This window comes from Penaeus monodon, chromosome 40 (genome assembly GCF_015228065.2).
Source record: "Penaeus monodon isolate SGIC_2016 chromosome 40, NSTDA_Pmon_1, whole genome shotgun sequence".
Classification (NCBI taxonomy): domain Eukaryota; kingdom Metazoa; phylum Arthropoda; class Malacostraca; order Decapoda; family Penaeidae; genus Penaeus; species Penaeus monodon.
In genome coordinates this window covers 23,658,756-23,671,255 of record NC_051425.1, presented here as the reverse complement: position 1 = coordinate 23,671,255, position 12,500 = coordinate 23,658,756, and the positions used below count along the sequence as shown (strand labels likewise).

The following is a 12,500-nucleotide window of genomic DNA, read 5'->3' as shown; positions in this document are numbered from 1 at the left end:
GCTAAAATTATATTAAATGCTCACATTGCTAGTACAGACAGTTAAATTGGCTTTAGAAAAATACAAAAAAATTATAATTTTGATGTTGATCTCATGGCCGGATACAATATATAATTTTGATATCTAAGTTATCATTATTGCAAAATGTCAGCCTTTATTATGTATGTCATATCTTGTCTAGTGTCCAAACATCATTGTCTTAACCTTTGAATGTTATTGCTTACAATTAATTAGTCTCTTATTGTTTACTTCCAAATTTTATATTTTTACCTTATGCATTTCATAATCATATTTTACATTATTTGTATTTTCAGTCAATTTTAACTTGTTATCACTAAATACTTATGTTGATATCATTTCCCTTTTATTGTATACATTTAGTGGTGGTAATCATTGGTATAAAGATTCTTATTACATAATCTTTCTTTTGTAATCAGTTGCTCCCTTTTTGTATTTTATAGTTACTCAAGTCCTCTCTGGTCTTTTTCTTGTATAATTCAAGCAGCCTTAAAAGTACTTAAAAGAAACATTGTTGAAGACTAAATTTTGAAAAATGCTTGGGGACCTGATGTCTGTTCACTGACAGATTACAGTAGCAGTGGATCTGCAGATTCACCAGTTCAGGAAGGAACGTCCAGTCATTTGAGTAAAAGCCAGCTCTCATATACACAAGAATGGCAATACTATTTCTGCTTCTGTGAAATATTTGCAAACACACCTTCTCACACACGCACAAAAGCACACACGCACGCACACACACACACACACACACACACACACACACACACACACACACACACACACACACACACACCACACACACACACACACACACACACACACACACACACTCACACACTCACACACTCTGACACACTCACACTCAGACACACTCACACTCAGACACACTCACACTCAGACACACTCTCACACCACCACACACACACACACACACAACACACACACACACACACACACACACACACACCCACACCACACACACACACACACACACACACACAACACACACACACACACACAACACACACCCCACACACACACCACACCCCACACACACACACACACACACATATACCACACACACACAACACACACATACATACATACACAGTGCACACTCAAGTACACACACACGCTCATGCACATGCACACACAAGTGCACACACATGCATACACAACGAACACAATGCAGACCTAGGCATGCATATGCCCATACACACTCTCTCTCTCTCACACACACGCACACACACTTCTGCACACACAGACACACACACACACTTATACCACACACACACAACACACACACACACACTTATGCACACACACACACACACACACACACACCCCACACACACAAAACACCACACACACCACACACAACACAAAACACACACACACACACACACACACACACACACACACTTATGCACACAATCACAGAGATTTATACACATCCCTCCCACATATATGTATAGGCACACACATGCTGTGGTGTGTATATATTATTTTTGTTTACACACTTTAGTGTGAACAGCAGAATACCAATACCAACTTATAAACAAAAGCAAACACAAGCAGAGCAGAAATACAAGTCATCCAGATATTCACTAGCTTGACACACTCCCACCCTCCACACCCACAATGAGGTCTTCATCATGTCCCTCAGGAGCCCTCTCGAGTATGACCTCAGCCTTGGGTGTTGGAGGTCGAGAGTCAAGATCTACGTCCAGATGCTCATCTCCAGGGCCCCATGGAAAAGAGGATGCCCCACTCCTCATGAACGCGGCCCCTAGTAAGTTCCAGAGATCCGCCCCCAGCCCTAAAGAGCCTTACGTGGTCCCATGAAGTAAGAGTTTCATGAGAGAGGGGTTAAACTTCAGTTCCATATGCCTTATCAGAGGTATTCTCAGTATCAGAGTCGGAGGGAAGACAGGGAGTCGGAGCACGAGATGGCTTGTATGGAGTATACTGTATACAGTAATTGCAAGATCCTATTTTCTGACAGAAGTGTTGTTTACTAGGGAAGCCATTTCTGACTGAACCTTATTTGATTATATTATATAGGTTATTTTCTTTGCTTCTCATATTAGGACTAAATCAGGAATAACATCTGGCAGCCCACTGTGTTCTACTATCAAAGCATGTTCACATGTGCTCTAATTCTCACGCACCTGCACCTATTAATATTACAGTGGGCCAAGAAGGTCTCCCACTTCATGGTATGTCAACACTAACACATGTTGAATCCCAAAAGAAAAATTCCAGTGGGTACTCAAGCTATAGAAGTATCAGTATTACAGCTGGAAGTGTTTGTGATGCTTGGGTGCACTAGCGATGCATAATGGCACAAATTCTATATTTTACATATGATTCATCTTCTCATGTTTGACATTGCTAGATTTCTACACCTTGGATCATACCATGATCATTACCCTTTGTCATGCATATAGGTCATTCAACAGTTGGTTTTACACAGTTCATATTATTCACAAATTGGTACTTCGTTAGGATTAAGGTTACATTTAAGCATTTGCAGTCTGTGCTCAGGTGTATTGTAACTCAAAAACAGCAGCATCTAAAAAAAAACTTGTGGATTACTCTCACTGGTCTAGTCAAGCTTTCAAGGATGCCCTCAAAGAAGAAAAATTGTATTGGTTGATTTGCATTTCTTTTGTTTATTTAATTCCTTTAAATGTACCCTAGTTTATCTTGGTTATACTTATTATCAGTGAGTTCCTGATATCCCTTATTTCTCTGTGTGCATATATAACGTGAAAATTTTAACATAACTCTAGTAGAATCATTTGCATATTGATCTAATCTTTTTTTATTATTATTTAACAGATGTAGAATAATGGTATAGCCAATCCTATTATTCATTATGCCATAGCCATAGCCAGCCTAGTCAAAGACCTATATAAACCTGTATGACCTGCTAGTTGCAGGTAGCACCAGTCCTGAGCGACGTCATCACCATGCCCGTCACTCCAGTTTGACCTTACCTGTTGAGGGTCACCCCAACACCGCCCAAACACATGCCCGTGATGTCGTAGAGGTCAACAGCCGCCTAGATGCGCTCACCAGGTAGATGCCGCTTACTGACTAGCTCCTTGTATTGTATGTCTTGCCTTGCTTGTGTAAAGAGTAGTTTTTTTGTTTTTTTTATTTTTTTTATTTTAATATCTGTATCATTCTTATGATATGCATTATTTTGTATTGAATTTTAGGAGATATATGACTTGCCCTTGTTTGCTTAAATTTCAGCGAATTGGTGTTCAGAATAAATAGAGAATGGCATATTTGTTTCAAGTAAAGTGACAATTTGAGATTTTTGTATGACTATTGAATTTAACTGGAATGTAATTGTGCAGCTATGATAAATGGTTTTGCTCTAGAGTGGAAAAAATATATATATATTGTGTGTGTGTGTGTGTGTGTGTGTGTGTGTGTGTGTGTGTGTGTGTGTGGGGTTGTGTGTGTGTGTGTGTGGGGTTTTTGGAGATTATATATATATAATATATATATATATATATATATTATATAATATATAAATATATATAAAATATTATATATATATAATATAGTATATGTATATATTAGTATACATATATATATGATAATAATATAATATTATATAAAATATATGGGAACAATATATATGATACATAATATATGTATAATAAATGTATTATATATTATATAATATATTATATAGATATAGATAAAAAATATAATATATAATAATATATATTATAATGAAGATATATAGGGAATAATATGGTATATATTATATGATAGATATATAATATGTATATATAATTATAATAAAATTTTATATGGATATATAAGATGATAAATATATATAATAATATATAATATATAATAGATTTTTAATTATATATATTATTATATAAATATAAAATAAAATAGAATAATATAATGTATATAATTATTGATAGAAAAGTATTAAAATTATAAATATATATATATATAGAAGATAAAAATAATAAATATTTTTATAATGATTAATATTATAAAATAATAAGTATAATAATATAGTAATAAAATATTATAGTATATAAATATATATGGTTTAGTATATATATAATATATAATTATAATACATTTGATATATAAATATATATAATATATAGTATATAGATATAAAAATAATATGTGGTATATTGATGATAGTGTGGGATGAAAGTATTAATATATATATTATATTTTGTAAGATATATATATATTATTAATAATATATAATATATATATATATATAAAATATATAAAATATATATACATATTATATAATATTAATATAATTTTTTTTTATATATATATAAATATATAATAATAAGATATATATAATCTATATATATATTATATATATATATATATATTAATATATATATATATAGATTATATATATAGATTATATATATATATAATATATATATACATTATATATTATATCATATCATATATAATATAGTGTGTGTGGTGTGTATGTTATCTATCTATAATATTAATCTATATATAGTACTAATATATATATATATATATATTATCTAGTATATGTATATCTATATGTACTATTATATCATAATTATATATCTATATTATATTTATAGATATATTATATATACTATATTATAATACTATACATATTATATTATCTTACTATATATATATATATATAATATAGTATAAATAATATATATATATACTATCTATATATAATATAAAAACTACACATAATCTACTCGAACACTACATACTACTCATATCTAAATATACATATATCATATATCATATATATATATATATATATATATTATATATATATATGTATATTATTTATATATAATAATATATATGTATATATATATATATATATATATATATATATATGATATATTATTATATATATATATAATATATATATATATACTATATATATATATATATATTTATATTATTTAATATTATATATATATATATATATATATATATATATAGTATATATATATATAATCTATCTATATTATTATATTATATATATATTATATGTATATATTATATATATATATGATATATATATATGATAATAAAAATAAAACCCTATGATATACTTGTATTTTTGGATTATGTAGGCTAACCAGACTATATATACTAATATGAAGGACTGGTTACAGCATACAGAAAAAATAATAGCATCATAAAATACAAAGGGCAAGTCACCCACTTTTGTCCTAATCGTTGAAGTGTAGATGTTGTATTTGTCAGTAGCTGAACAAATCTTTGGGAATGTTTGGTATGTTTTCCTGTAGTTGCTTGTTTGTCTCCTTTTATGGTTTCACAAACAGTGCATGATACATTTTACTTTTTTCTCTACATCACAGCTGGATTCAGTCAACTTCGTGCATGGTGGTAGACACCACTATTGAATTTTATTCATTTCATATCCCCCGTGGGATGACAGTGATTAAGAACTTTGTTTGTGGTTTTATTTATTTATTTTTATTTTTTTTTATTGCTGTTTTGTGTCTTGTGCCTTTTCTTATATTGCTTTTTGTTTTTAGTGCATGGTCGTATTTTCTTCCCATTTTGCACAGGAGAGGATGAAGAAGAAGATGATCAAGACTTTAAAGATGATGTTCTTCGCCTGTATCTTAGAATGGACCAGTTTAGCAGGTATGGTGCAATGTTTAAATACCTATGCCACCATGAAGGATGACAGCTTATGGAATGGCTGTTGGTATGAGAAGTTACATAGGGAAGAAAAGCATAAATACAAAATAAAAATATTTATGTAACTATAAAAGTAGTTACACAGTATGTCTTCCATTAATATTTTGTTGATCTTCCCATGAATTCTGAATTTTTTGGATTTTATTTCACACCTTTACTCAGTTGAAATATCCAACTGTGCTTACTCTGCAAAACTTTATTTTCAACCTTGAAGTCTGCTTTATGATCACTTTAACAGAATTTTGGACACTTGAGATATTCTTAGCTTTTATCATTCTTATAATTCTAATAATTCCAAATAATTCTATTATTTGGAACTGCACATATACATCAAGATACTTATTATCAAGTAATTTCAAATTTGCTTATTCATAAATTTCCAAGCAGACCATGAGTTTTGATGACCATGTCGATAAGTTCTGGCTACTATTTCATATCTTAAACATTAATATTTTCCATGATTTCACATGCTTAGGCAGCACTTTATTTTATATAAAAATGGAGACTGGATTTACAAAAAAAAAAGAAAAAAAAAAAGTTATGATAAATATGACTTACTAAAATATTTTTCATTATGTTGATTTAGTTACATCAGCTTGGGAAACTCTGTTGTGCCTATTGCTGTTTGAATATGTTGCCCATCTGTTTGCTTTTAATATATCAAGTTACTTATATCATGTAATTTTCTATTTCCCTCCTTTTCACAGCTATATTTGACTAATTTATATTTTCAAATCAAAAGTTGATACATAACCTTTTTTTTATATTCATCAGGGAATCATATATTTACATATATCCAAACATCAAGAGGTAAATCATATATCTTCCACTGGTACTTGTAGTCTCCATCCCCTCAACATATGTGTGTAGAGATCACTTATGTATTATATTTACATTACCAATGTAAATACTAATTGCCCTTCATTTCTTCATCAGACAAATGCAACATCTTGAGGCACGGGTGACTTCAGATATTGCTCAGATCCTGCTTCTCCTTCAGCAACAGCAGCAGCATCAACAAAACCAGCAGAATTCAGTCTCACCGTCCCAGTTGGACTCTGATCAGGTATTTCTTCCTTTCCCTGTTTTTCTTTTCAGTCTCATCTCCTCTCATCTCCTCTCTTTGCTGTTCTCCTTTCCTCTCCCCTCTTCTCTCCTCTCCTCTCCTCTCCTCTCCTCTCCTGTCTCTCTCTCTCTCTCTCTTTCTCTCTCTCTCTCCTCTTCTTCTTCTCTTCTCTCTTTCATCATCTATATCTCTCTTCTCCTTCCATGTCTGGTAACCTTCTCCTCTTATCTCTCTCTCTCACACTCTTATTCATTCTTTCCCGCTCTTCACTGGAGAAAAATTTAAACTCTTCACTCTCCCATGCCATATATCTCCTTCTCTATTCCTTTCCTCTGCTTCTGCATCTTTGCTTGCCTGGCTCATTGCGATTGTGTTAATTTTCTTTGTAAAAAAAAAAAATCAGCCACCATAGAACATATAAAACAAAGCATAAATTATGAAATTAAGGTACTCATCAGGCATAGTTTTAACTGTGTGCTTAGCTATAAGTTAACGATATATAATAATCCCATTTAGGAACATAGCCAGCCACATTAACAATTATTGAATATCGACAGTTTATTTTGATAATATAACCACAGTAATAGCACTTCTCTGTTTTGTTTTGTTTTTTAATTATTATTATTCATTATCCACTTTTCATGTTCCATTTACAAAAGCATTAACTTAACAACAGAGTCCTGAGCGTCGTCGTGGTGGTGTGGGCATCCCCCGAAGTGGAAGCGGAAGAGAAAGCCGGGTATTCCGACGGGCAGCGTCTCTACATGACGAGCCTCCACACTACTCTAGGCATCACTATCGTTCTTTAGAGATCACACGTCCACCGTAAGTTGTTTGTGTAGAGCGTGTATTGTTTTTATGCTGATGGAGTTGATGTTCTTTTTTTTTTAAATTTTGAACTTTTTTAATTTAAAAATTTTCATAGTTTTTTGTCAGTCACCAAAGAGTTGATTTGTAGCCCTACAATACCTTACCAAATTTTCCCTTTTTTTCCTAGGGTTTTTTGGGGTTTTTTTTTTTTTCCCTACTCCCTTTTAATAGCAATGTGTTATTGTTGTTTTTAAAAGTTTTTAAATATTTTTAATTTTTTTTTTAACAATAATAGCAATATAAAATTTTAAAAAGTATTTCTGAAAATCAAGGAAAACAATAAACAGGGAAAAATAGGAAAACTGGTGTTTGGGATCCTTGTGGACCCAAACCGGGTTTATAAACCCACAGTAAATTTAAATTTAAAACTCACAATGGGCATGACTTTTAAAAAACATGCCTTTTCCCTTTTTTGGCAGGGTTTAAGAAAACCTGTTTTATTCTTTTTTTGTTTCATTACCTTCCTTTCATTTCAACTCATGGTGTATGACGAAAAGGTAAAGAATAGTCAATGGGTCCAGCCTTCATTATTATTTTTATGCAAAAGTATGTGCAGTTTTGAAAGAAATAAGCATTGGGCATATCAAGAGTATTATATTGGGTAAATTATCAGTGTTTTATAAAACATTTTATATTGGTGGTGATTCTCAAAATCCATAGGAAAATAGAAAGAATTAACTTGTATATTATTGATACAGGAAAAATTAAATAGTTGGGGCATCCTGGGTTTGGGGAGTTTTTGAAACGGGATCGTAAAAACCCCAAAACCCCGACCAATATCGAGACAAAACTGACCAAAAAAATTTCCCGTCTATCATTAAAATTTTAAATAAATGTTTTGGAAAACACTTTCATCTATGGAGACATTTTGCCCGTAGTTTTTGGGCCCTCTAAAACCCCATATGTAGGAAAATTTCACCAAATTTAAATTTTCTACAAAGGGCCCGAGAAAAGAAGAATTTTTTTTTCTGATATTAAAAATGGGGGGGTTTTTAAGAACTATAATTTGGGAAAAATTTCAAGGAATTTTAGATTTTTTTTTGCATGAAAGATATTTTTTAAAAATATTTTTAAAGTTTATGCTACTATATACAGGTTTCTTTATGTATTGACTTATCAATCTATATATATATCTGTATCTATATATGTATAATATATATAATTAAAAATAAATATATAATTTTTTTAATATATATATATATATATATATTTTAAAATAGTATATATATAGTTTATATAATATTATATGTAAAATATATATGTATATATAATGTATATATATTGATTATTTTATTATTTTAAATATATATGATATTATATATAAAATTGTATAATTTTATGTATTTATATTAAGTATATATATATTTTATATTTTATTTAAAATATTATATATATATATAAATATAAAAATAAATATGTATGTATATATAAATTATTATTATGTATGTAATTTTTATATATGTATGTTATAATTAAAAATTTTTATATTATAATTATATATATATATCTATATATAATATATAAAAATTAAAATAAATACCCATAAAAAATAATAAAACAAAATATAAAATATTTAAAATTAATATAAAATAAAAATATAAAAAGTATGGTCATCTATATGCTTATATTAAATTATTATATATATAGGTTTTATATATATTAAAAAAATAATTAATTTTAAAAATAAAATAAAAATATATATAAAAATATATAAAAAATATATATTATATAATAAAATATTATATATATATATATATATATTATGTTGTATTTTAAAATATTAAATAAAATTTTATATATATATTTTATATATATAGAAATAAATTTTATTAAAATATATATATATATATTTTTAAACAAATAAAATTATAATAATTTTTAAAATTAAAAAGGGAAACCAAAAAGTAAAAAAGAAAAAATAAAAATATATAATACAAAATATAATGAATAATATATATTTTGATATTTTTAGAATTTTTGAAAAATATATAATTTAAACATATAATAAAAATAAAAATAAAAAATAAATATATTATATAATATATTAATATAAATTTTAATATTAAAAATAAAACCAAAATAAATAATATTATATATAAAACATTATTATTATATATAAAATTATTTAAACATAAATTATCTATTTATTTAAAAAAAATACAATATATAATCATAATAATATTAAAATATATATAATATTATATATATAATATATTTTTATTAAAATAATATTATTAAAATAAATAATTTTTTATATTTAAAAAATTTATTTTATTTATTTAATTTATTTATTTATATTTATATTTATTTTTTAACTATATACAATTAAAATTTATTTTATTTTTTTTATTTTATTATTTTTTAAAATTATATTTAATTTTTATTTATATTATTATTTTATATTTTTATTATAGATATTTTTCCCTTTATATAAATTTTTTTTTTTTTTTTCATAAAATTCATATACATTAAAATTTATTATATTATATTATATTTTAAAATTTTAATATTTAATTTTTATATTATTCTTGTATTTATTTATAATGTAATTTATTTATTATTATATCTTTAATTATATTATTTTTATTATATTAAAATTTTATTATTATGATATTTATTTTAATATATATATATTTTTTATTATTATAATTTATATTTTTGTATTTTTTGTATTTTTATTTATTTATATATTTTTATTTTTCTATTATTTTATATATTTTAATTTTATTTTTTTTTTTTTTTTATTTATTATTTATAAAATTTCTTTTTAATTATTTCGTATTTTTTATTATATTTTGTTATGTTTAATGAATTTTAATTTATATGTATATTTAATTTATTTCCTATATTGTATATATATTTATATTTTCTTTATATTAAATATATATTATTATTTATTTATTATTATATATTTATATGTTCTTATATATATTTCTTTTTTTATTTTTATATATTTTATATATATTTTTAATTTATTTTATATATATTTTTTTGGGGATTTTATTATTATTTCTTTATTTTTTATTTTATATAATTATAATTTTTATTTTCTTTATTATATTATTAAAATTATATGGATATTATATATTATTAATATAAAATATATATATATAAATTTTATTATATATATATTAATATTTATATTATATATATATATATATATTTATATATGTGCATATATATATGTACATATATATACACATACGTAACTGTTTGTCATCAGTTATTTAGGAACAAAAATAATATTAATTTTACAATAGGGCTTGAGATCTTCCTATAGACTTGTTTATAAATGTTTTATACACCATAGAAACCTGCAACATCTTAATCACATGCCACTAAATCTCCAGGGTGGAAGATCTCCTTGGTCAGTCTGGCGACGGCCCTTCAAACCAAGGTCTCGATTTCCGGGAAGTCAGCAGCGGTCTTGTTGGGGTCAGTGGGCCAGGTCGGGGGGGTGCGGGTATGGCCACTAGACCATGCCCCTCTATGCCTCTCACCCCTGACCTTGACCCAGATGCACTCAGGCCCTCCCCCCCTCGTAGCCAGTCCCAGCCCTCTGACCTTACCCAGGTAACGTGATGAGCAGTTGCTCGCAGACATTTGCAGGCTGCCAGTATGTTTATTTTTATGGGGGTATATTATCCTCTCTGATATTTTTAGACTAGAATGAGGCTAATCTTTTGAATATATTTTACTTTTTTATCTGAGGATTTTATTTAGGTTGGCTTTACATATATTTTTGGCACATAAAACTTTTCTTCTTTTTTTTTTTGGGGGGGCAGGGATAAATTATGATCCGATATCAAAACTGGTCGATATTGAAAATGTAAACATTCAAAACAAACAAGTAAAAAGCAGAACTAAGTTGTGCATACAAGAGAGTAAATGAACACTGAAAACTGTAATAGGAAAGTATGAAAAGAATTGGAAGAAAGAAAACGTTTTTTCCATAAAGAACTTCCTGGGCCAATTTCTTATGCTTGAACTGTTTTCTCCACAATTAGTTCCATATGAGTTGTTCAGCTTAGATCTTTTGTTACTGCTCGTTTTCTATATTTTATGTAATGATTCTTCATTACTATATAATCTATGCTCAAAAAGCTAAAAGTTCCTCCATAAACATAAACAGTTAATGCCAAGTTCTCAAACTAAAAGCATGATACTTAAACCCTTATATAGATATAATGGTAAAAAAAATAAATTATCCTTTTTATTATGATTGGTATCCCTGTACACACAAACACACACACCTTATTCACGCTCATATTCATACCCATATTCATATTCTTATTCATATTTTTATTCTTATTCTTATTCATATTCATTCTCGACTCTCACTTAATTATCACACAGCTCTCACACAATTTCTCATACTCAAACCTGTGTGTGTGTGTGTGTGTGTGTGTGTGTGTGTGTGTGCATTTGTGGGGTTTCATTTGTGTGTGTGTGTGTGTGCATTTGTGTGTATACATATGTGAGTGAATATGTACTCATGTATAGTATTATATTCATATACACACACAGACACACACACACATACACACATGCATATCACACAACATCCGCAATGCCACAAACACACACCACAAAAGCACACCAACACCAACACATCACCACATCACACACCGCACACACACACACACACACACACTCACTCACACTCATACTCACCTCACACTCATACTCACACCCACACTCACACTCACACTCACATTCACATTCACATTCACATACACACTCACACACAAATAAATTGTGTGTGCATGTGCATGTTTGTGAGTATACATTT

The 12,500-nt window shown here is 27.6% G+C and overlaps 1 protein-coding gene across 2 annotated transcripts in view; it reads left to right on the top strand.

The window, feature by feature from the left end:
• LOC119598130 (potassium voltage-gated channel subfamily H member 6-like) overlaps window positions 1-12,500 on the top strand; it is a 137,329-nt gene that overhangs the window by 98,824 nt on the left and 26,005 nt on the right. Inside the window, exons 16-20 of one of the 2 annotated variants that reach the window (XM_037947759.1) lie at window positions 1,688-1,813; window positions 2,961-3,105; window positions 6,709-6,838; window positions 7,515-7,663; window positions 11,059-11,281. In XM_037947759.1, the coding sequence (XP_037803687.1) occupies window positions 1,688-1,813; window positions 2,961-3,105; window positions 6,709-6,838; window positions 7,515-7,663; window positions 11,059-11,281 (773 nt within the window). Of the gene's footprint in view, window positions 1-1,687; window positions 1,814-2,960; window positions 3,106-5,636; window positions 5,716-6,708; window positions 6,839-7,514; window positions 7,664-11,058; window positions 11,282-12,500 lie in introns of both variants that reach the window. The other variant, XM_037947760.1, reaches the window with a different exon arrangement.